Source organism: Cyanistes caeruleus, chromosome 21 (assembly GCF_971803275.1).
Source record: "Cyanistes caeruleus chromosome 21, bCyaCae1.hap1.1, whole genome shotgun sequence".
NCBI classification, from domain to species: Eukaryota; Metazoa; Chordata; class Aves; order Passeriformes; family Paridae; genus Cyanistes; species Cyanistes caeruleus.
The window spans coordinates 1,976,369-2,003,035 of record NC_141721.1 but is presented as its reverse complement, the minus strand read 5'-3'; the positions used below and the strand labels follow the sequence as shown (position 1 = coordinate 2,003,035).

Genomic DNA, 26,667 nt, shown 5'->3' with positions numbered 1-26,667 from the left:
ATGTATGTTGGATATCCAAGAAGATGCTGTGGGAGAAGGTGGAGGAGAGCTACAGGGATAGGTTTTCAAACAATAAAAAAGCACCAAACTGGAAGAGATGGCACTTAAGAGTTTCCAGCAGTGTTATTTCTAAAGACTTAATTCCCAGATGTCTGAAGAAAATGAATACAGGGGCCAGGAACTTGCACAAGGTAGGCATATATTTAAAGAAGCAATAGCAGAGAAGAGCTGAGTTCTACATTCCCCACTGGAGACAAACCATGGCATTCTGTTTTTCAGTGCTCAGGTTTAAAAATATCTCCCAAACACGACACTTCATCTCACTAGGCAGTACCAGGGGATTTTATCATTACTTCATCACAGGATCAGCTCTCTTGCAGCTTCACACCCCATGGTGAAGGACTGCCTTTCCTGGGAAGGGATAATCCCCACAGGATAAGAGCATTTCAGAGAACAGGCACACACCTCCCAATCTTCTCCAAGCACAGTATTTACTGAACACACACAAGTGACAACACAAGTAAGTATGATGGTGATTTTCCCTGGATGGATAACCATCTTCTCCCCTCTGGAGGCCCACCTCCAGGCTGTGCTGGATATAAACAATCAGGTGCTCCTCTGGCTGCAGTGGGTGAAACATCATCACTCACCCACTCGCATTCTGGCACGTGAATAAACTTCCCTGCAGTTTGTGTTTCTCAGGAACCCTGCAGTAGTAGTCATGGTGACAAAACTGGGGTCCTTGGCAACACACCAATGATGCTGCAAATCTATGATGACTAATCCTAAAAGCTTAATTTAGAGAAGGCATTTAAATGCTTAAAGATATGCAGGTCACTGCAGGGGGTGATTTAATGGCTATGGCATATTTGGTGGTGAAACTGTTGTACAGGAGGAACAGCCAGGGCATCTTCTGACCATAAAATTACATGGATTTTTAATGCAAGATGTAGACTAAAGACATTTAAAGGAAAGCACAATTTAAACATAGGCACAATAACAAACCCAGCTGATTTCCAGTCTAAGAGCTGGTCAGAGCTTCCAGATGAAACAGTGTTTTAAATAACAATCTCACACAACAATATCACTGATACAGTACTCCCTGGTTTATTTGTGCCTTTTCAGGATGTAATGAATGCATTTCCCACGGGAGAGCACGTACAGGACAGTGGATCTTGTTCCCTATTCCATGCTTCAGACCTCCAGCTTTTTCCTGGCACTAAAAGATTTATGGCCATGTCTTCAATTAAAATGCTGCTGTTGTCACCAAGAGAAGTGCACCAAGGTGAGTGTATTGCTCTAACTGTGCCTGGCTGGACTGGCAAGGCAGTAGTAAATCCTCTGCCTCTTTTTCCACAGCTACATATTTTTTTCTCCCCATCTGCCACCTGTGATCTGAAACACAAGGAAATGGAGAGTGGTTTCTATTCACACACACCTCAGCAAACAGCTTTTGTATAGACTCTCTCCCTGCCTTTATACAAATAAAGGAATGAGCACTGCACACCATATCTTACCCCAGGGAAAGCAAATCATGCTGGCCTGATCTATAATCTGTATCCCAGAGTCCTAAACAATTATCACTCACCTAATTTGCTGTGGTTTTGAGTAAGCATCCACATCACTCAGCAATTACCAGAGACAAGCATCAACACAGAACCAGGATAAAACATCTGATCACACATGACATGATTTCTATGTCCTGATCCACTGCTTTAACCCAGTACCCGCTGCCCTTTCCACATAGGCATCTTCCAGCAGAAAGGCTTCCTCCATGTGACCATGAACTAGGATGTGAAGCACATTCCTGGGGTAGAAGGTAGGCTGCTTCAGTTAAAAGCAAGCAAAAATACTTGTTGGATAAAATCTTAATTCTGCTTACAAGGATTTCCCCTTTATTAAAACTTGACACAACATAACTGCCCTTGTCACTGCAGCTGACATGTAGCCAATGCATGCACAAAGCACCACTGGTTCCCTTCATTAGTTTGCCAACATTTCTGTTCCTGCAGAAGAAATTGAGTTTACCTACGAGTTACATGCACTCCCGCTTCATTCTGTTGCTGTAATAAAGCAACAGCAACAACAACGAGAGGTACTAATGACTTCTGCACCTTCTAGAACAAAACATGTCACTTGATGTACATAATGCTTGTGTGGATGCAATCTCAAGATGCTTCTTGAGTAAATTCATGCAAAACAAATACTCTTGTCTTGAAAACAGACTAAACCTTTGCTCTTCTGAAAAACAAAACCCCTTGCTGATCACATTTGGGGATTAAAACAGTGATTCTGGAGGGCTTGGACAGTTCTCTCCTCACCTGTTATGCCTGCAATGGAGCCATTAGTGTCTTTGACCATTTTTCATTAGCAGGATGCATTTACTGTAGTAACAAACCTCAATATAGATTTATGCCATCGCACAGTCTTAGTGCTTAGGTACAGAACAGTACCTTCAGTAATGAAGAACAGAAATGGCAATGCTTTACATCAATTACAGCACAAGATGGGAGTCTAAACCCCGCTTTCTGAAACCCTCTGTGTGAAGTTGCTTCAACCACAGCTCAGCTTCGTCTCTGGTGCTAACATGTCTACTACCCTCCCCCAGCACTACCACGAAGCGTTAATTAAAGCACTCACACAATTCTGTCGTGCATCTTGTTATTTACAATATTGTACAGCTCTGTGCAGACTGAAATCCTGGATATAAGGAGGTTTTTTGCTCATGGATTTTTGCTCATGGATTTTTGCTCATGGATGTCTGGGTCACCTCCCTGCTGCTCCTCCTTGGGTCACTTTCAGCAGCCTGTCATGTTCCCTTGTGTTAAGGGACCACAGCTGTCACACCCACCATGTGTAGGGTGTCATAGCTGATGTCTTCTTCCTTCCCCAGAGAGGCTGCCACTGCCCTCAAGCCCAAGGCACTTCCACCTTGGCCCCTCAAGGCCAAGGCACTTCCATTGTGCAGCACTGCTCGGTCTGGGCTGCTCAGGAATTGGTGCTCCAGGCTCTGCCCAGCCACATTGATGTTGTGCTTCAGAGAGGAAGGGCAAACCATGGTCTGCATCTCACAGGGGCCAGCTCTGGGTATCTTGGGGTGCCCATTTCTGCAATTGTAGCTGGACTGAACATCTGGGCAGGTCCTGCTTGCACTTCCAGGGGAGGCTTAAGGATGGAAAATGCAAGGTGCCTTTAGCTGCAGCTCAGCTACAGGAGAACAACTTTCTGTAAAACATTACCTATGAAGCTGTCAAGTTTTCAATGTCTGCTGCAAAATCTAATCCCTGCTACGCTTTATGCTCAGTTTGGCATGGAACCCAGAGCCTGCCATAGACATTTAAAGCTTAGCTGAACAAAGCATTAAGAGAAAGGCTCTATGGACCAATGGCATGGTCAGTGGGGTGTGCAGAGAGGTGACCTGAAGAGGGATTTACCACTTCTAAAACACCAGTTAGAAGAAAAAAAATCGAGAGTGGACAAGAAGAGGGATAAAAGACAGAATGGGTTGCTGTGCTACCTAGGGGACTTATAAGTTCTTCTCAACATCTGCAGGAGGAGTTGAATCCAGAATCAGAAACCCTGGGATGATGCTAGTTAAATGCTTCAATGAATTGGAAGTTATCTTCCAGTATATTTTTAGTTGGAACCAACAGACATTACATAATGGCTATTATATAACAGCACTACAGCTACAAATACTGTCTTTTAGGCTTTTTGTTTTGTTGCTTTTCTTTCTCTCACCCCCTTTTTCTTCAAGATTTTCTCCTTAGTGAAGGATTGATCAATAAATGCACTTTCCATCAAATAAATGAGGCAGTCAAATCCTTAAGAGAAAAAACAAATGGAGTAAAAATATTGCTACTAAGCCTGTGAGTGCTTCTCTCTTGCCCAACCTCAAACAGAATTAACTATTCCCAGAATAGAAATTCCACTAAGGCTTTTCTGTAGTTTAAAGGGACAGGCTGTGATTCTGTGCAGACACTAAATTTCTCAATACTGTTTTTTCTCTATCTCACAGTGATAGTTCAGAAGACAAAAATAAGAGGGTGAGGGAGAACCACTACGTAAGAGGTGCTGAGGAAAAACTGAAAGTTTTTTTTATCTCCTGGAAAGATCATTGCCTGTTGGTGCTCCTTTAAAATCTTCTTTGGCATATTTTTATCTTTTCTTCTTAACAGCCATACTGGCAGAGCAACAAAGACTTTTGCTTCCAGACTATGTGCTACATAAAAAAGAGAAGAAAGTTTCCAGAAGCTAGAAATATTTCCTTTCCTACACTTCCTATCTCTGAACCTAAAGAAAGCCAAAGCAGTCACACAGCCTCTGGATGCAGAAATAAAATCAGTTCAGTGGCACACCACAAGCTCCCACATCATGTCATCCTACCAGCTTGGGCAAGGGTCCCCTGTGCTTCTGTAACCCCCAGCACAGAGCTTTCCTGACCAACACAGCACTCCCAGGACTTCTGCCTTTCTCATGCTAGTCCTCTAAAAAAATGAGCTGATTCCAGGAAGAGCAAGAGACATAATCTGACAAATAATCTCTTCTTTACTAGCAAGCTGCTCCCTTCTGTTGTTTCTCTCTTCCATCTCCCTAAACCTGGAAATGCCACTCATGCTCTCCTGACCTATAAATAAACCAAACCCTGGACTGCCTAGATGGGAAGGCAGCGTGCTGTGTGCTTCACTGGTGTCACACACAGGAACAAAAACAACGCTGGGAGAGTGGGGAAACTAAAAACACAATGCAGCCACTTGGAGAGCACTTTGTCAGCTCAGGGAGAGACTTCTTGGCTTTAAAAGCCATTGCAGCACACAGCAGACCCCACTACTGACAGCAATGCTCTGAAAGTAGTGACTGCAGCCCAGCCTGGCAGAGGTGATCCTGTGAACATGAGCAAAAACCCAAGAAAGCAGGACAAAGAGGAAGCAAAGACATGAAAATGAATTAGCTGGCATGACAGTGTTAGGTCTGGACTAAAGTAGTGCAGTTAGGGGAGAAGGAATAGCATACAAAAACTTAGTGTACTAAGATACATTATTACATGGGGAATACTGCCTTGTTTTGTGGACTTCTGCCACCTAGCTATTATGATCTTCAACAATTAACCTCAGGAAGAGGAAATTTGCTGGAAAAACTGGCTTGAGAAGCTGTTTTGAACTGTGAAGGCATGAATGCATGAGACTTCTGCAAGTAGTCCGTGCTAACCACAAAGAATACAGTCCATTTGTCATTCAGGACTGAAAATATTAAGAGAAACAAGTGTCAAAAGCAGTAGGTTCACTTGCATATGTCACAGACTTCTCCTCAATACAAACCACTTAGGGATTTTACAATAACTGATCACTTGTACCACTGAAAAATAACAAACACACATTTAACTGAGACAGAAGTTCATGGTTCTCAGGAGAAAGGCTCCTAGTTCATTACAAAGCTCCTCCCTGCTGAGGCTCCAGCCCCAGGTGCCAAGGATAAAGGCCCTTGATATGGCAGCAGTGGTGCTGCTGCTGAGTGCCCTTCTCAAGATCAAAGCTCTGCAGGCAAACATGGCACAACTCCTTGTTAATGAACCCTTCGGCATGGCTGTGCTTAGACAGCACTAGCTTCCTCCTGCATGGATGCAAAAAGCAGGGGGAAAAGGCATCCTCAGGAATCCAGAGCTGAACAGATGGAGGGGCACTGTTTATCCAACACTGGCTGCAGTTGCTGGTGCCAGAGCCACAGCAAACAGCCTGTCCCCAGACAGCACAGCCACAATGGGAGCGCGCCTGGGGCTTTTCCTGCCTGGGGAAAAGAAAAGGATGTTTAATTTAAAAGGAAGGGAGCAGCATACAGACTGTGTGAACTTGTAAAAATCAGATTTTGCTCTAACGTACTCGAATTTAGGCCAAGGGAAACCAGCTGGACTTTGCAAGGTCATCTCAGTGGACCCAAACATGCATTCCCATTCCCACCCAGCCTCTCTGCACATACCTTTGTGACAGCCTGACATACCAAACCTCTCTCCTGGGAGAGCAGCAGGGTTATCCCTCATAGCCTTGAGGCATAATGCACTGAGGTTCAGTTCCATGGTGTTTCTGAGTTCTTTGGTTTCTTACTTTTAAGAGACTTCCAGGGAAGTGCATACAACGGGATTGTGAAGAATCCTACTAACCAGCTGCATGTCCAAGCACGAGCCTCTGCAAACATGCTGCTGCTGCTGTGCAAAAAAAAAAAGCCAACTCCACTGTAAAGATTGTTCCACTGGATTTAAGATGGAATTAAAACATATTAACTCATGTAAGTAATATGTATTAAATTGAAGAATAAAATAAAAAGTCTCAGATCAGCAAAATACGAACCATTAATCAAACAGACACTCTGAAAGACTTCAATGTGAAATCTCTAGTGATTAGCTATGGGCCCTCAGCCAAGGAGGCCTGTGAGCTCTGTTTCACTGACATGTATTTTTAAACAACCTCCAGCAAAGAGGAGCTCCATTTGAGAATACCAGCTTTGGGGGCTGGGACCAGTGTCTGCCACAGATCATCTTGCAAAGCATCTCACTGGATTCCAGTTCTCCATCTAAAAGACTGTGCCCTGCTCCTAATTCCTGCCTGGCTTTTCAAACAGAATCTGCAGGGCATAACCACCTGCGTCCTACACTCACACAGTGCACTGCTGTCCCTGTTTGGTCATGGGAGCTGTGTACATTTCTAATATACACCATGCAAACAAAAAAAAAACTCCACAGTTGAAAGATCTTCAGGTAAAATACAGCCAGCCTATGGCAGTTAGCCCTATCATTCCCAATTGTATTTAATGCATTATCCGAAATCACCCAGCAAGAGGGAACCTGCAGCTTCTTTAACAGCCTATTGATTACATGTATTGCACAACCCATGGTGCAAACTGCTAGAAACATCTCTCAGACTGCATTAACATCACCTGCAACTTCAGGTATGCCAAAAATCTACCTGGGCTAGGTAAGGAGAGCTGACATTTCATCAACCTAGTAGCCCTTGCCTCCTTGTGCTGAGCACAATATGTATTAACTTCTCTGCAAATTGCCCAGAATGCTCCAGGGACAAGAGTTTACACTGCTAACAAACACAGAATTAAGCTGACAGTTTTAAAAGATAAGTAAAATGTTGCTTTCCATTCAAATTAGGGGGAATAAATGATTATTTATAAGCAAAGAACTTCTCCCACAGAGTGTTTATTCTATCCTGGAATGCATCAAGAGGTATCTGCATTACTGCAAATCCTCATCAACAGAAATGCAAATGTTTAGAAAGAGGGAGAAACAGAGGAACAAGATGATCTCTCCCTTCCAACCCAAACCATTCTATAATGGAAAATAAACCCAGTTAAAAGGTTTTTCAGATCGTTCTGTATGAAAGAAAACAGGCAAGCTCATCTAAACTCTGCCAAAGCAGTAACCACTTAAAAGGTGCAAAAGCCCTGCAGCACAGGGGCCAGGACAGGGCACTGATGGATTAGGCTGCCCAGTGCTGGCCCCAGTGGGAGCCCAGCAAATCAAGCCCTGCTCAGCTGGAAACAGGCACCAAAGTCACTCTTCTGCTCTGTCAGAGCCACCAGTTCCCTCCCTGACAGTGATGATGGGGTTCAACCCCACAGCCACTTCTGCAGCTTCTGGAGATCCTCAAGGAAGAACAAGGCACATCACAAAGGATGGCTGGAAGGACCAATTCTTGAGCCAGAAGCACTACTGTGGCTTGGCTTCTACCTGCCCACCTTGCAGGACATAGCAGATGGGGAAAAGAAAACCCTGCAGAGAAAGGTGAGGTGCTAATTATATAAAAAAAAAAAGCAGCAGAAAAGCAACATCAAAATGTTCATCATGCCTCACCAACTGAGAGTGGGTTGATGTAACAAGTTGCTTGGTTTTAAATGCTTGCACTACGTAAGTTTTTAATCTACATTTTTACTGATCACTTGCAGAAACAGCCGTACTCCAAAGGGCCCTGCACTGGTTCCCAAGAGATGTTTCTTGCCCCCATAAGTTTACATTTCCATCTAATCCAGAGAGACCATGGATATAAGCAAAAATGCATTCTGGCTGCTTTCAGAGCATGAGAAGCAAAAGAGAGCAAAGAGGATAAGTAGAAAGAAGAATAGCTTAAATTCATTTCTGCAGACATAATCCAAGAAATGCAAAGTGGAACTTCACTGAACATTGCAGGCAATCAAAAGCTAAAGTTAGTCCCATGACAAGGCTTAGCAGAAACTCAGTACAAGCTCTCAAGCAAACAAACAAAACAGACACCTCCAGAATAAACACAGGTTCTTAGAGAACTGACAGAGATGCTGGATGTCCCAGAAAAGGAGGCTTAAAAAGTGATGCAGACTAACCCTGCTCCCCAGCTTTACCCTCTCTTTCCATGCTGCTCAATCTGTGGGCAGAGAGGAACACAGCTCGTCAGGGACTGAAATGGTTCATGCCTTTAACATTTTATGAAGGAGTTTTGCCCATTGTAGCAAAAACTGTATAAAGATGCTACAAACACAGAAGCCTTCATGAAGGTGCTGGACTGGAACTTTGGATGGTAAGTTAAGGTGTCTAGATAAGATAAAGGGGATGCTATTGTTCAATCATTTCAGGTCCAGGGAAAAATCAAAGGATAAATAACTTTTCCAGCTCTGCCCCACTGTTGTGAAATGCCATGGGACAGCATGGTATGAAAGAAAGCATAGAAGAGAAGCATCTCTCAGAACAAAGCCGTTGTGTTTGTACTAGACTCGTGTGACCTCTTCCTCAGAGTAAACAAATCTACCTCAGACACAGTTAGAGATGACTCTCCACTCCCAAAACCTCCAACTGATCCTAAAGATGAAAGGGAGCAAGAAAACACTAAAGATGGGATTGTTGTGGTCCAGTCTCTCCCAGCTGTGGCATACATGGTCCTACAAACACATAAAAGAACTCTGCACTTGAGTTGATCATCAATAAACTATTTATTTGTTTATTAAGCTTTTATAACTTCCCTATACATGTGCCCTTGCTGAAAAGGGCAATCCTTCTTTTCAATATAGCTGGACATTCATTACCTGTACATTTTCTCCATAGGGTCAGTTTACTGCAGATCCCATGACAGCCTGGAATTTAGGAGCTATTATCTATACTTGGAAAGCAATACATTCCTCATCAGTCAGGGATCATGCTCCACAGTACTGCTCAGTCCCCAGTGGGAGCAGCTCATCCTGCAATGCTGCAAACCAAGAGAAGCACAAATGCATGTGCCTGAGCCCCTCAGTGAAGGTTAAAGACCATTTAGCACCTGGTGCTGAAAGTGGTTCCTTGAGACAACTCACAAATCATCATCCTGCAGCTTTGCTTTACTCAACCACTCTGGCACAGTAATCGAGGATTTATTTTACACATGAAAATGTTTAAAGTGGTGCAATATTGAGTGCTCTGCAGGTGGGAGGCTGCCAAACAGAGGTTGTCACAGGCAGGGACACAGTCCAATTTATCATGAAACCAGTATTTCTATTCCTGCCATTTGCTTTATTTAGTCTCCAGCTTGCTTGTGGGAAGGACAGGGCTGTCTGCAGCCCCAGCAACATTCACCACTGAGCCAGGTGCCACCCAGTGCCAGAGCTCTGGGCACTGTAACAGAGCTGAAAGCAGCAGCCTGTAGTGATGCAACTGAATACCTCATGAGGCACATACAGGAGGAGTTAAATTAGCACAGGCAAACTGAGTTTTTTAATAACCAGAGGCACTTTTAGTAATAGTTAAACAAACTGCTCAGAAACAAAACCAGTACAACTACCATCTTGGGCACTGAAAGCTGCTAAAGAACTGCAGTTTTGGCAGGGCTTCATGGCCTGCTGCACACGCTGCTGCTTTAGAACCAGCCCATCCTCCTGCCACATGCATTGCAAATGTAGCTGGCCTTTTCCACTGCCCTCACTTGATCTGAATGAAAGACACCTTTTGTTGTCTGGCAGGTATTTGCTGCCTTGAGCATCCTCATGGGCAGTGCAAGGAGCAAGTGCTCTAGGTGGCTACTTTCTGCTTATCCACAAATCCAACACCCACCAGCCTGTTCCTCTTCTCTTCCCTCCTCCCACCTCTCCACCCCAGTCACCCTCTACTACAGCTCAAACTGCATCATTTCCTCCTATTCTCCTTGTTGCTATGTCCATTTTTACTCTTTTTTGTCTCTTTTTGTCTTCCCCACTGATCCTGTACCCTGTGCTCCCTGACACTAGATCCATCTCCTCACCCTAGCAGTCTGTCTGGATCTCAAATCACAGATTTGTCCCCTACAATCTCAGATTAACTATTTATACCTTTATTCAGCTTCTTCCTCTGAAGAGGTAGGGTAACACCAGGGTCAGAAACCTCCCCTGCTCCTGAACACCCCCAAAGGATCTCTACTCCCAACTGCACCATTGAGGTCTCCCCACAACCAGGGGTACAGCATCCTCTGCCAGCATGAGCTGCACTACAGACTGCAAAAAACCCCACCAGACTTGATTTCATTCCTGACACTGTGCTGAAAAGCCCTAGGGTACATAAACCTCTACCTGGGCTGAATGACTTTAATGAGGTGAAGGTACCTTCTCACACGAAGACACCTCTGTTGCCAAGGTGTGAGAGGACTAGAGGTCTTAAAAAATACTGTTGATATTTTGCAGTATTTCCTTCCAAGTTACTCCTGAGAATGCCTTGAACAAAATAATAAATACTTCAAGAAAGTGATGGCATAACCTCCCCCCAGGTTACCAAATCTCTCAGAGATTTAGTCAGAGACCATTGGAATTTTACTGGGAAATGCTGGCAAAGTTACCAGAAAGCTGAACTGTCAGCCCCACCTAGAGCAAGCTTTAAACTTTTGCTGACACAGTTCATTATCTTTGCAAAACAAATTGTCCCAGTGAACTGTGACATTAATGTGTGTGATTCTCCAGTCGTTCAGGCTATTAATGTATAAGATGTATTAGAAGTAAGGGTAGAAAATAGCCTTTGCAAAATATTTTTCAGACCATTAGTTGACAGAATTTTCTACACAATTTCACTCTCTCATTTCTGAGTACAAGTGCCTTCTCCTTGTTAAGTGCTTCCCAACCTGCTAAGCATGATGTGTTTTCAGTGGATGCACTACTCAAGTGAAGTATATCAATAACTCCAGCTCTTACTCCACTGTTTCACCCAATTGGAGAAGATCAGGTCAAATCAGGCTTATATTGACAAGCAACTGCCTTGTTTCACTCACCTCAAAGGAAAAAAGGCTAAATCAATCTTACTCTCTAATCCATGAGTAACCAAACTGTTAGAATTGAAGAAAGAAGCTGGGAGAAAAACAATAGTTTATTGCATATCTACCCAGTATAGAAATTATATTATTGCCACTGTTCAGCAACCGAACTTAGTCACACACAGATCAGTAATGAAGCCCTTTTCTGTATGGGAAATTGGTCACATTTAGCCTCTCTGCCTTCTGCTCATCTTGGCAATAAGGACCTTCTGCATTTTTGTTCAAAACTTTCTTTTAAAAAACCTTTCTTCTTTCTAGGAGCATCTTAGATATTCATAGAACATCTGAGCTGCAATAGCTGCTTGGAAAAAAGTACTTGGTAAACACACAAGGGCCTTTAAGATTTTTGCTTCCTGGACCACATGACTATCATTCTTTATGCTGTGGCAGAGGCAAGGTGATCTAGTCACGGACCAGAGACCAGGAAAATAAAAAAGAAACAGAAAAATTCAAACCCACATAAAACAGCAGATGAAAAGCAGTAATTAACTCTTTTCTTTTACCCAATTTTCCACTGAGTGCCTTCAAAGTATCACCTTTCCATTTTCAAACAAGGACAAAGGCTGCACCCTATGCCAGGAGCCCAACTAATCAAAACTGACAACAAAAGTGGCCCAGTGTAGAAAAGTCATCAAAACCCCGCTGATCAAAACTCCACTGATCTCAAGCACAGGAATCTCTATAGAACAGGCTGGTTTCTTCCTAGTAAATGTCCCTCCAGAAACTTCTCAGCTGAAGTGAGTTTTTAAAGCAGCTGGGCAAGGACTGACAATTAGTGACAAATCCCATCTGAAACATCTAAATATCTGCAGTTCTCTGCAACGAGTACCCCAGCACATGCCTTGTGTCCTGTATGAAGAGCTCTGCTCCCAGTCCAATTGTTCTGCACTGCCAACAGAACATCAACACCCTTTGACCCAGAACCCAAGTCAAACCAAGGACACTCCTATGTGGAGACATCTGCTCATGCCCTCCTCCTCCTCGCTGTGAAGAGCCAGCCTCATCCTACTGCCCTCACTTCTGTGGGGCAGGACAGGAAGGGGTCCTCATCTTTTGGATATTTAAGCCATGTTCAGTGCAAAAGGGGCTTGCTAAAACCCAGCTCAATATGCTTAAAATTAAGCAGGCGTAAATGCCTTAAAGATGCAGCCATTACTCCACAAAGAGCTATTAAACCTCCTGCTCTCAAGAGCATTTTTCTTTGGGGTCTTGGACTCTGCAGTTCCTTTGAACTTCATGTTTATGAGATACACAAATTGCACTTTTGAAAGCAAACTGGTTTCAGTTTGTGGTTTCCTTTCATCCGAATGGGTGGTAATCTGAGATGATCTGAGGAGCTTTCATGGATTGTCCTTGATTCTTGGATACATAAATACAGTTCCTTGTAAAGAAAGGTACATACAAGCCACTAAACCCAGGCACATTGTGCCATGTTGGCAGCGCCCATCTAGGTCAAGAATTTGTTTATACAAATTCTAAAAATGAATTTTGGGGGAAAAATGATATCTGCTCTGTTTAGAGCATGAAAAGCCACGGTAAACATCCACCAGAGCAGGCACTCCTGTCTGCTGCAAACAGCACAGAGCTTGTTTAAAAGGCTAATTTATTTTTGTTCACTGGCTAAAATACCAGGCATCCAGCAGAGGTTTATCCACATGATGGTCCACATAAATTCTCATTCCACTTCTTCATAAGCTCAATTCTAACTTTTTAAAAGAAACAAAATAAAACACCAAATTCACCAAACTTAAAACCTGAGGATTTCAGCAGTACAACAAGAGTACTCAAGAGGTCAGGACACAACCTGTCATCCAGTCCTGAGGATTCCCTGCTCTGCTGGGCCTGCCTCATTTATGGATGTCAGGGCCCGAGTGTGAGCTGCTTTTTTATCTCACCAGCTACAGAAAAACTTGGTTTGCTCCTGGCAGATAAAGCGAAAATCTAATATACTTTTCAGTTTTAAGCTAGAGTTCAAGGACAGGTTTCTGAAAAAGGAGAGCTAAAAATGCTTTCTCTTAAACCTCCTCTGTATTCCTGAATAAATAAATAAATACAAATATAGGTGTATATACACCAACATACACAGGATTTGTAAATATATATATATATATGTATATATAGGCAACTCCTAAGTATACAAGTTCAGCTCAAAGTGTTTCAGTAAATAAACATCTTCACCCAAGCCCAGGGAAGCAGAAGAGAAAAACAACTGTGAAATAAATACCTTGCAGATACAGTTACTTTAGCAGGGCTCTAGAGATTAACAGTTACTTAGTGCTTGCAATCTGCTCAGCAATGTGAAAGACACAAAAATAAAGAAATCAGGTTTCTGGGGACCCTCCAAGGGTTTGTTAGCCACAGTGCCAGTACTGCTGGCACTGCCAGTCCTTAAAAGTCACCTCTCACATTTTATCAACCTCTTCAATTTCATGTACACCAAAACCGACTCAAACAATAAATGCAGACTGTGAAAGTGGAGATACAGTTCTTCCCAAGTGAGAAAATTCAATAAATGTGAAGTAAGGAAGTTGGAACTGAAGAGGAGTTGGTGAATTTTGCTGATAAACATGAGAATGTTTTAGTAGAACACTGTGATGGAAATCCCAGAGAGAGCAACCCAAAAGAAAAATGGCCAAGCAAACCTGGGAACATGTTTACCACTGTGCCTCGATGGTCTGCAGAAATCTTGGAGAAGGATTATGAAGGAAAGTAAACTGAGTTTTTACGCTACTCTAAAGGAAGCTAATTGCATCTCTGAAGAAGCATGTTGCATCTTACACCTAACTTTGATTCTAGTCAGGATTTAGGATTTAAATACTATATGATTCAAACTCATAAACACATTCATAGAGAGAGGGAGGGGGAAAGAGAGAGGGAGGTATCAACCCAAACATATTGTAATTATTTTGATTTGTCTTCTGGGCATGAAGTGTTCTTATTTTAGAATTTTATTCTTCTCTATCACAAGAAAATCAACTGAATTTTTTCTGTTAAGAGTACTGTAGCTGTAATACAGCCATCAGAGATAGGATTTTAAGGGAAGATATATTGTGAAACAGCTCATCAAAGAGCAGAATTTCTCTTAGAAAGCTGGACTTTCAAGAAAAATAACAATAAATAGTCAGTTCTCAATGGAGGAACCTTTGCAGGATAACCTGGTGTCTCTAGTTTAGAGAGCAAAACAGCAGAACAAAATTACTTATTTTCTTTTAGATTCATGACTTCAAGGGATGTCTAAGAATTAAAGGAGGTGACAGACCTCCCAACAGCCACTTTTTCCTGTCACAGGAGGGAATTTAGAGATCATCAGTTCATACAGCCCAAAGCATAAACCTTCCACAAGCACAGATCATGTCAGGATCTAATTTAGATAACCTGATGCTAACATCCTTTCTAAAATGAATAAATGATAATGAGTGAATGAATGATAAAAAAAAAAAAATTGAATAAATTATTTAGAAGAATAGTTGACTTGTATGTTTGTTTCTATCACTACCTGATTTTGTACTAAGTGTATGAGCCATAGAAGCAATATCTGGGCAGCTATGCAGTGTAACAGAATGCCCAAGAAGCTACAACCCTCAGTTACAGGTAAATCTCACCTGTTTTCTTCATCCTGGAATGCTCTGTAGCCTCAGCTATTCGAGTCATGTTAGTCCTGCTGTGCTGATAAAACATATTTCTAGAAGGTGGTTCCAGCTGAAAGGAAGATTTACTGATGACACTGTCCAAAACAATGAGAGGTGTTTGAAGCTAGGGGCAGAGGAGAGGGCATGCCTTCAGCATTATTCACTGGGGAATCACAGGAGAGACACAGCTCTACCAAAGGAAGCTGGAAGTCCAACTTGCTCGACTTTCTCATCCCCAAGCTGCATGCAAAACATCAGTGTCATGGTCAAAATAAAACATTCTACCACTTTAGGCACATTGCCTAATTAGAAACCATTGTTATCTGAGAACACTGTTTTTGCAGCTGTCAGGAAATTAAATAACCCAAGGGTAACTTGGAATTAAATAAAGCTGTACAAACACATAGCCCAGCTCTGAAATCCTGACTCTGACAAGCATCCCCCTCTGCTTTCCAAGGGATTCAATATTTAACTAGGACATGCAACTATCATTTTCAATCAGGCCATAGGATAACAAACACTGGTCCTTCTTGAGGGGCTGATGCTGAACTTGCAAATCCACGTATCAGAAATCTGCCTTCTCTCCACTAAAAGCAGCAGCACCTCCTAAGGAAAGGGCTCCGTTACAAAGTGTCTATGAGAGAGCAATCAAGAACTGACAGAAGGAAATGCTTATACAGAAATCCTGCTTTCATCTCATTTCAATTACTTCTCCTCTTACAATCCTTGCAACTTGAAACTTTGTCAGCAATCTAAAAATTAAGCTGGTTATACTTTTACACTGACTTGTTAAGAATTAAACAAAACGAAGTGCATTTCCAATGAGATTGGTGCAGTCTGTGAAATGCACAAACACGCTCACCTAGAAAATCTGTTTCTGGTGGCCTCTATGTGCGATTTCTGCTGCAAGAAACAAAAACTCAGACTAATACCAAAGTCTGAGTTGAAGAGAAAGAGACAAAGTTCTTTCCAGGCCAGACACTGACCCAGCAATAAAAGGTATTGCACAAGGAAGTGGAGTCTATATACAAAAGCTGTTATAATGTGTCAACACAAGTCCCAGCTGGCCACAGACACAGAGGGATGAGGGACTCACTGTGGATGACCTGGAGGGTCATGAGGAAATGAAAACCCTCCAGGTTCCACAGTAATTTCTTAGAACTGATATTCAGTTTTTTGCAGTACAGTGGTAAATAAAGTCTGATTTTGAAGTGCAGGTAAGTAGATGTCAGTTTGGGCTTCCAGTTAAGGCAAAATCTGATTTGTCTTACAAAGTACGTATGTGATCTGAAACAAGTAATTTGGTCTCCTTTTTATCAGTTTCCTCATATGTGGGAGAAAATAATTCTTACCTCACAGAGGTCTCATAAGAGAGGAAGTATGAATACACTCCAGAAACAAAGCACCATTATTATGTTTGGCTAAAAATGTGGAACATGGTAAGACAGATTCCAAAAATAATCATTATGTCCACTCTCACTGGAGAGCTGGGTTGGGAAGACAAATCCAGTTTAGGCTCTGGTCAGTTTTCAGGAAATCAGGCTGCTCTCTTTCTTCCTCTTCACAGGATAGCACACCACTAATAACGAGCAAACCTGGAAAATTAAAACCAGATTCAATCTCCAAAAGCTGACAACTCGCAAAGACTGGGAACTGATGGTTGAATGTTTTCAGCCATGGGAAAAGGGACTAATTTTGCTGCTTGTACCACTGATCCCTCAGCTTTCCTTGTGCTTCATTTCTCAGGGGGCAACAGCACTTGGATCCACGTCTCACGAGGTGCCCCAATAAAAAATTCACTTAAAACATAGGGAAAGATGAGAAATCACAGTCTTACCAGCACTTACAATATATAAATGTTTCAAAAGGTCTTAGAGCACACTTAAGAGTGTTCATCCTTGTCCCTTCCTGGCACATTTAGCACCCTGGTGTGTCTCCTCAGAGCTGGCAGACTGCAGCCAGCTCCAGCACAAACAAGGCAAGCCACTCTCTCCCCTTAAGCCCACCCTTGAGAAAAAACCAGAAATGCACCAGTGGAAGAACAAGCAGATGGTCAAATGAACTCTAGTGAAGAAAAAAATAAGGAGGGCTGGTACCTTTCTGTGGAGCTGCATCCTGATTGTAGAGAGCAACCTAAAATTTCAATGAACTGTTCCATTGTTTCAGTCAGGAAAGCTCTGTAGGTCCTGCATTTATGAGAGGTGTTGATAAAAATGAGCCCTAGTATCTATCTGCTCATTTATCTTGGGCTTTGGAAAGTACTAGGAAGCGGCCAAGATGTAATAAATTTAAAGGAAGAAATCATGGCCAGTCAAGTGGTTCAGGAAGAGGAGTCTTGGCTTTCTCACCACAGGCTGTGAAACAAAAATAGATATCAATACACACCCATCTGCTGGAGGAACCAGCGAAAAATATGTATTATTTATGCAGTACTTCTTTAAATAGGAGTGAGCAGAGAAACTGAACCAAAAGACTTTATGTGGCAGGTTACAAACATAAGGAATAATATATGCTGTCAAATTTGCAAACCCACTCACATACAAGCTCTAAGAAGAAAAGTGCTCCTTTCCCTATGTGATGCACAGCAGACCTTGGAATATTTCTCATTTTCCTCCCTTCTGCCAAAAGCTTAAACCACCAAACCCTACTGCTTCCTGGGAGAGGGCAGAAATCCCATGTAATCACAGCCCCCCAAAATGTTTATTGATCTGTATCAGCAGAGATATATTGCAGGAAAAGCCTCCCCAACCAAGCACATATTTATAATAAGGCAATACTCAAATCCCCACATTTTAATTTGAATTTAGGTCATTAATACCACATTACTTAAAAACCTAAAAACCCCAGACAAAGCATAGTCTAGCCAATACAGAGATCAGAAGAGAGTGATTGTACAAGTGTTTAGTAGAGAAAAACATGTTCTGCCTAGCAACCACAGGCTCTCCTGGCCATCCGGGGGAGGAATCCAGCACTAAAAATGTCAGCAAGCAACTTATGCCACTGTGCCTCAGATACAAAGGCCTAGTCAGTGGGCAATTAAAAATTAAAGAAAAAATAGCTATAGAAGGAATACTCAGAAAACCAGATGCAACTTTTAGCTTGCTTCCCTCTGTATCTTTAAATAAAGATGGCTCCTAGCTGGATGGGTTCTGTGCTTGGACTTAGAAATAAGCTGTTTTCTCACCCAGAATATATACAGGAAAGGAGAGAGGACACTGAAAGCAATTTACCATTTTGATGTTATTGAAACAGGAACTCAGTGTGGTACTACAGTATGTGATGGTCCTGAATCCAAGGTTAGACAGGGTTGTCTGATGATGATGGTTATCAAAATACAGCACTGCCAGCAAGATTTTTTTTTTTTTTAAATCCATTTCTTATTAGAATGAAATTTTTTCTGCCATGGTAACTAAGCTGAGATTTTTCAGATAGTTCCATTATTTTTCATGTTCTGGACTACAGTGAAGTATGAGCTGAGACTAAGAATCTCCTCCTAGAAAATGTGTCAACAAATGGATTTCTGGCCTTAGAGAAATTACCAGCCATATCAGGCAGCCAAAGAAGGTTTAAGGAAGGACTCTAATGCCCATCTTTCAGATCAACCTCAGTGTGAGGAGACCAAGTTTTGCTCTGTGTGTTCACACACTGGATCTGCACCTCAGAAGGACATTTCTCACTGCTGCTTCTGAACTGAAATGAAATAGCTTTTCCTCTCTGGTTCTGACCCAGAAGAGATCAGCCAGGATGTAAGGTCTGCTGACTGCAGTTATCTACATGAAATGGGCTTACCAGATTACCAGTTCTAGGAGAAAGAAGAACCAGAGCACATGAAGATGATGTATTTCCCTCACCCCAAATTTCCCTGAGCCTAGAATATGCACATTTACCAGTTTGAAAATCACATTGATTCACTTGACCCTAGCACTTCTTTTCTTTTTCCCTTCTTCAATATCTTCAAAGTTTATACACGAAAGAGTGCACACAAGGGACACCAACCAAGTGCCAAGGTTGGGAAGCCAGTAACCTCACCTTGAAAATGCTAGCAACATGTTCCTTTACAATAATCCATCTTCAGGACAGCTTCACCTGGATGACAGACTGTCCCAGGCCCCATTTATGCAGATATTCTCAGTGAATATTCCCAGATAACACAGTGAACTGGGTTTCCAAGATGATGACTACCTCCAGGTGTGATTGTATGTGTTTCCTTTCAGTGTGTAAAAGCTAAAACCTTTGATGAACAGAGACCACTGGGAGCAGGAAGACCACAGGCTGGAAGCTCTGGTCATGCCCAGAGACAGTGAGTCTGTCCTTGCAGCTCTCTGAAGAAGGACCAGACTATGCAGAGCACACCGGGGCTATGGCATATCTGCACGTGCACAAACAGCTCCTGCTTTCAGCCAAACTTTGGGGAAAAAGCAAACCAGCCAAACAAATATTCCTGTATTTCAGGGAGTAGCAGCCACTCCACCTTTCTGCCATGTGCTGGCTGTGCAGCAGAGGGATAAATGCCAGGACCATCCATGGCTATCCAAGCACCCCATTAGTGAGACATTTGTGTTCATGCAGGGGCCCCATGGCCAAAGTTTTCCTGCTAGTTCATTTCAGTATCAGCCAGGAAAAGAGCTTTCTGTGCACAGTTCCCTGTGTTATTTGCTGAATTAAATTCTTCCTTCTTAGCAGGCCAAAGCCCAAGAAACAGTCACTGGAACAAACAAGGTTCTGTGCAAATATAATCCCCACCTCACCACCAGGGAATTAAAGCCAAGATTTAGGCTGTAGCCGTTCCCTTTCAGCACGATGAATGCTTAAGCAGGTTACAGATTTGCACTGTGGACATTTTCTGGGGAGAAGAAATAATGACTTCTTTACCAGCCCAACTCACTTCTCTCAGTGGAACAAGCCTAGGGATTATTTTTTGACAAAACAGTTAAGAATGATTTCTGCACATCAGTATGTTTTAAGTGTTAACCTCAAGAATTGATGAAAGTGCCCGTATTTCTCCAGCCTGTTCTTTGCCCATCATCAGTATTTGTAATGTGCAGGAAAAAGGACCTGGTTAACATGGAAGATGCCAGCTAAAAGGACAACCTTCTCATTGCTGCTGCATTAAAAATTCATACAGGTGCCTGAGAAAGAAAGGTTCTCATTCTCCACACAGAAAAACCTGTCCTTCTGAGACTTACATTGAGTTTGTCAAGCACTGCAAGAAAAGAGTTACCTGGAAAGAAAAAGGAAGTAATTTACTGTTGGACTTGCTATCCAAACTGCTCATCAAAGGTGCAATTTTACCCTGTAATTCTTGAGCTGAATTTGGCACTTCAGTACTCAGGACAAGAGGCAGCTGATGCACTCAAGGCAGACATAATTGGTGCTGTTTTGCAAGAAGGTGGGGTGCTGCAACTCAGATTTTGATTCATGTGTTCAAGCCCATGTGCTGATTACAGGCTATACAATGGAAAAGTGAACTTTCTCTAGCTTAGACATTTCTAGCTAGACTGTAACTTGTCCTGGACTTGCCAGACTACGAAAAACTTCTACCACACTGAATTGAGGAGCAGAGATGAAACTGCATACAGGGCTAACCCTGAGATGAAGCTTTATCTGTGGTGGCAATAGCTGAGAAAGAACATGGGCTGGACACAAACCCAAAGGGTATGGGGGGTGTGGTAGGAGAGTCAGCAGGATGTGGTGTATGCAGGTCTCACCAGCAGATCACCACTCACAAGGGAAAGCACAGAAAAGGTGATAAAGCCAGCAGCTCTGCAATGCTAAAACTCAGACTGGGTTTTTCACCTGGCTTCCACACCACACTGGAGCAGAGCATGGCCTTAGCATGCTCCCTCCTTCCCATGCTCTGCCTGGAAGGTGATCTTTCTCTGACCTCAAAATATGTAGACTTTTAATCCCAAACACAGAAAGAGCAACTAAACAAAAATAATAACAGCTCCCCAACACTTCCTCATTCCCCCACCTCAATATCACTGTTAGAAACAAAACCTCCACACATGATAAAGGTTATTACAAACTATTTCCATCTTCAAATCCAAACCATTCTTGACATCACCTCTTGCACAATGCCAAGAATCTACAGCTCTCAAGCACATGCCAGCCACCTTTTGTGACACACAATCAACTCCACCTTGGACCCTTTCAGCCACCCCAAGCAAAGATGGCACACTTGGTACAGGGAGAGCTGGGTGTAAGAAAGGGGGATAAATCACAGCTTACAGCAATGAGCCAAAGGAGCTGAGTCACAACTCCACAGCATTGTGCTGGCTGTAGGGATGACACAAACTATTCATCTTCAAGTGCTCCTTTCAAACAGAGAGGTTGACAGAAGCTGGAAATGCAAGATGTGGTGTACTTATGGAGGTTTAGGGACACAGGCCAGCTCATTTTAATGCATTCATACACAGATGGTTTTGCTTTTTTCAAAACTGCTTAAACTACTTTTTAAGACTTGTGTGTGATCCTCTCCCAGCATTCAAATATATTCATATTCCATGTCTGAATTGCCTTGTACAGCATGGCAGCAGAGACAGTGTGCTTAAGTGATCAAAGCACACTTCAGAGCTGTACTACCAGCACTGACAAACAGACTTGTTTTACAAACATTTTGGTTTACAGGCTCAGTGAGATGACACAATTTCCTTGTCCATCCCCAAAAGCTGGATACCAAAGTGGCACATGCTGACACTTACCTAGGAAGCCCTCTTCATCCACAATGATGGTGTAGTCCTCAGGGGTTTCTGTGAGGCTGAAGAACTTGCACCTGGCAAAGGCAAACAGCAGGAGAACATGATTAGCACCTGCACTGAGCAGAGCCTCTTCTTCCACCTAAAATGAAAGTCCTTTCCCAGCCAAGCTGTGCTGAAGGAAGGAGTCACAGTCTGATGTTTATGGAGAGGCCTGAGGCATTAACAGACCTGGATTTTATTTCCAGCTAGCTCATACTGTGTGACCCATATTCCCTGATGCCTGCCTATGCACAATGAAGCTGGTAAAACTCCTATTATTTTTATTACTTAGTTTTTAGTTACTTTTCTTAATTACCATATCCCTTAAGGCTTCCCATCACATCCAGGACCTGCTGTGTTGCACTGACACAGGACAAAAAACTTTGCTCACTGACTGCTCACCCCAGCACCATCCAAAACCATTTCCATGGTTCACACATGAACTTTTCTGCACACTGAAGTTTCTTGTCTTATCAAGGTTTGGCATCTAACCTCTCAACCAAGCCCCAGTATCTCTTGCTCCTTCGGAGGCTTTTGCCATTAGCAGACAGCATCCCAATTTCTTGTGCTGGTCCTTCCCCCTTCCTGAGGTGCTCCTGGTGAAGAAGAATGGTAGCAGCCACCAAGACAATGGACACAAGGCTGGGCTCTCCCCCTGCCTGATCCCCTGTGGCCTCTGCTCTGCTCAATCTTCTGCCATCACAGGTCACTGCAGTGCAGCACCCACAGCTTGCTCACCATTTAACAATGTCACCTCTAACAGGAGATACAAATCAAGTGTGACATGGAGTCCCATTCCCTTCCACTGCAAAAACACAAACAAAAAAAACTTCAGCCTTAAGGCTTAACACCACATATAGCTGAAAGGGTTTTTTTTCCCCTGACACACCAACATATGTACTGAACATCTACTGAAAAAACCCCAGCTTCTATCTAGTTGGTCCCCAGCAGTGGCAGGAAGGTTAACATGACATTTTGCAAGCTCATGCTCACCTTCAGCAGAGCATCAGCACAGTGCATCCTCCCAGCCCCTCCAGGAGAATGCCAGAGCACATGGACTGACTGTGTTTGTTGCTTAAGAGCAGGAGAAATTTTTCCCTCTAAATTGGGTGCAGCAGGAAGAGCATGTGTCTCTAAGAAGCAAAGAGCAGGATTTCACTAGCTGTTAGTAGTTACACTACGATACTCTCACATTTATCTGAGACAACCTACAGAAAACACTGGGAAAAGAGAGATTGCTCTCAAGGCCCCCAAATTTCACAGCATCTTCAGTGTAATTTCTGCATGAAGCACAGTTCACCAGGATTCAAGAATCTGGGACTACCAGGGCTTCTCAGCACTGCTGAGCATCCGTGTCCTAAAGTCTTCAAGACTTCTGAAAGTCTGGAACCCCATACTGGTGGCTCAAGGTATTAAAAAATGAAAGCATTCACACCATAAAGAATCAGATGAAAAATCTAGCTCCAGCATTCTTTTGGCTGGCAGAAAAGAACAAACATAGCAGCTATCCCTTCCAAAAGCAACAGGGAGAAAAATGAGATGGATGCTGCCCTCCTCATCACCTCATCAGAAAACTGAGGGGAAACAACACACAGTTCAGTTAGTGGTCTGCCATGTAACCAAGAGGATTTCATGTACATGGAATGTATTCGACAACCTGCCTTTAGAGACCTGTCCTGTTTTTCTGGAAGCATCCATCACAACAATCAAGCATAACACTCCCTCCTAGCACAGACATATCATTATAAAATACAGACGTGGCCCCACCACAATAGAAACCACAACTTAATTATTTTGTGTCATTGGTAATAGCTGCTGTGACAGCCACATTTACCAACTCAACTCTCTCCAGGAATAGTGCCAAAAGAAGCAGAAAATAGCAGCAGCTCAATTTTTTACTGTCACTTCTAAACTGCACGAGACTGCTACCAGTGCAAGGGCTAATACAAGCTGGGAAAAAAGAAATTTTGGGATGCTGCTTTAGGTGGGTTCCAGGAGGCAGAAATATTGGTTACAGTGGATGAATTCCCTAAAGAAGTCATTGAAATAAAACTTTCTGCTACTACTGCCTGACCGAGTCGCATGCATGCTGACTAGGGAGAAACCAGAGGTCCTAAAGGAGCAAACATTAATATTAAAAACCTAACCTTTGCTGATCTGCAATGGCATTTATGGAAGACTTTTTTTACTAGAACAGTAATATGTATCTGTGCTCACACACTGACCCCAGCAGAAGAATGATTGTGACAGATGCCAGTTTCTGGGCACACATCTGAATATGCTGATGTTTAAGGGATATATACACATGAAATCCCGTAATTGCTGCCTCAGAACTCATGTCAAAACCTCATATCTCCAGATATCATCTCAAAGCCCAATCCTCAACTCAGAGCGGTTCTGTAAAAGGTCAGGACCATGGAGCCATCTGATTTTAAAAGTGAAGCCTTTCACCAGCACAGAGAAATCAGTGGTTCTTGCGGTATACATTCACTTAGTTCAAGCCAGTGATGCATTCTTTTCCCAGAGGAAATCTAAACATGAAAAATTGGAATTGCAAACCTTGTGTGATAGGAAAAAGGAACTCGGTGTCATGTCTCGCTCTCCCACATTACACTACACATGCCTCTTCCATTCAAGTTATTTCAATAATTTCAATTTCCTCTTAAACCATAAGATAAGCTGAATGCCAACTGCATCTTCTATCATCACACCAAAGCCAAGAAAGGAAAAGAATTGCCCTTTAATAATTTTGAGATATCAGGGAAATGGTATTTCTCTAAGTACATGTGGGAACCATATATGTAGGAAGACAGTATTTTTAGTTTCCTAATAGCCAAATCTTGGATGGATTATTTTGGATTTTTGCCTTCTCAATGTTTAAGCACATTTCCACTTAAGCACTGCTGCTGACTTTGACTGCCTGACAACATATGCCTTTTTCTGGCAGTGCCACAAATGTAGACCAACCTATTATTAGATGAGATCCTTGAAACTGCAAAACTTACACTGTGTATGAAAGAAATACTCAAGCCTGCAAGAGCAGGGAAGTGCCTATGGGATGCAGCAACAGCATCATTTCAGTTTGCAAGCAGAACTCCAGGCTCCATGGGAGAAGTGAGCAGGAAAGTGGAGTGGTTGGCTGTGCTTGCAGGTCCACACCACTCCTCCAGACAATTGGTCTGCTGAGATCATGAGAGTGGTAATGCTGGGATAAATGTGACTTCTATTTGTTCTGGGTTGCACACAGAGCACAGGTTCCTGGGGATACTGCTGTGGGTCATTTGAAAGTTCAGTACAGACCACGGCCTGCCCCAAAAGCTCCCTTATGTGTGCTCTGGAGCACAGGGCTGGCTCACACACATCACAGTGCTACAAACACTGCCTCTGGAGCATTGTGTGCCACAACAGACCCCACCTTCCTCTTCAGGAACTCTTAGGAGTTGCACAGCATAGTGCTGGCCTGTTCCCACCTTGGAAAACTATTTTCTATCATCTGTGTAAGTACAGAACACAGCAAGGCAGGAGAGAAGGCTGGAGAAAGAGAGAAATGAGAAGAAATAAATACATTCACTTAGATATTACTTCCCTAAATAGTATTTGAACTTTCTAGATTCATCATGAACAAAAAATTCAGGTGTCAGACTGCTGATGGAACTAGCTGCATTTGTGCTGAAAAGCACTAACTGTTTGAGACAGGAAACAGAGGAGAATTAGCAAGTCATTCACCTGCTGTTATTCTCACAAACTTTGAGAAATGTTGCTTAATTCTGCCTGTGAGGTACCACAGGAATTCTCAACTCAAATTTATCAGTGTATGCAGGAGTGTCCCTGCCGGCCGTGCCCAGAACTGCAGAGAGGGGAGGGGGCTTAAAGAGACTTTATTGGGTTTTCTGGGGTTTGTTTTGTTTGTTATTTGGGTTTCTTGTTTGTTGTGGCTGCCATTGCTGTTGTTTGCCTTGTTATACATACACATGCCAGTAAGGAACTGTTATTCCTTTTCCCACATCTTTGCCTGAAAGCCCATCAATTTCAAAGTTATAATAATTTGGAGGGAAGGGGGTCGTATTCCCCATTCAAAGGGAAGTTCCTGCCTTCCTTAGCAGACATCTGTCTTTCAAACCACGACACAAGATGAATTGTGCTGGGGAAGGGGGGCATGACAGAACTGTATCAGGAAAAAGCCAGCATTTCAGTAACAGTTTACAGTTCCAACTACCAGAAATCAGTATTAGCTGTCATCTTAGCCAAACTAAAAAGCACCTAAATGGAAGTGGTGAGCTTTTGTTTTAAAGAGGCATTTCAAGTCTATGGGAACCAAACCAATGCATTTATAATGCTTGGACAACCTTTCCATACACAGAGGTGATATGAAACTAAGATAGCTCCAAGTGAAACCTTGAGGGAACAGACAACATCTATTTCCACCCATCTTTGACTTGATAGGTGTTTTGGAAGTTAAAGGAAATACCATGCCCCTGGCAGATTTTAATACTTTAACTAGCAGGTTTTCCCTTGCCTTATGCTCTTTTCTTTAAACCATAAATGAATCAAGTGCAGCTCCATTTAAAATACCACTTCTCATGAAATTCTAATCCCCATTTAATTTTATGTCTTACTGCATTACCACAGAGAAGGGGAGAATGAGAAAAGGGAAGAAGAGATGCTTCAGTAACCAACAGAGTCCCTAAACACATTCTTTGGAAACAGCCAAAGACTGCAAAATGACCAGGCTGTAATCATGTACCAAGTGCTGTGCAGGCTAAGAATTAAACTAGATTGAGAAAATTAAAGCCACAAAATAACAGCTGTGAAAGATTTACAGGAAATTTAAATTGTGAAATCAATAGCTAAGATTAAAAGGAGCTATAACAAAACTACACAATCTTCTTGTAAAGGTATGGGGAAGAACAAATACTCTCAGAACAATATTAGGCTGTATCATCAAAATATACCTACAAAGAATAAGAATTTAATGAATAATGGTCTTGGATCTTTCTCTGTGTGCAGCTGAGGCCCACCAAAACCAGA

General features: G+C 42.6%; 1 protein-coding gene across 7 annotated transcripts in view; it reads right to left on the bottom strand.

The window, feature by feature from the left end:
* CASTOR2 (cytosolic arginine sensor for mTORC1 subunit 2) overlaps positions 1 to 26,667 on the bottom strand; it is a 72,763-nt gene that overhangs the window by 14,004 nt on the left and 32,092 nt on the right. For 2 of the 7 annotated variants that reach the window (XM_086859176.1, XM_086859179.1), the window contains 2 exons: positions 21,604 to 21,674; positions 6,155 to 6,199 (listed from right to left, as the gene is read on the bottom strand). In XM_086859176.1, the coding sequence (XP_086715302.1) occupies positions 6,155 to 6,199; positions 21,604 to 21,674 (116 nt within the window). Of the gene's footprint in view, positions 1 to 5,973; positions 6,200 to 21,603; positions 21,675 to 26,667 lie in introns of all 7 variants that reach the window. The other 5 variants (XM_086859177.1, XM_086859180.1, XM_086859178.1 and 2 more) reach the window with 3 other exon arrangements.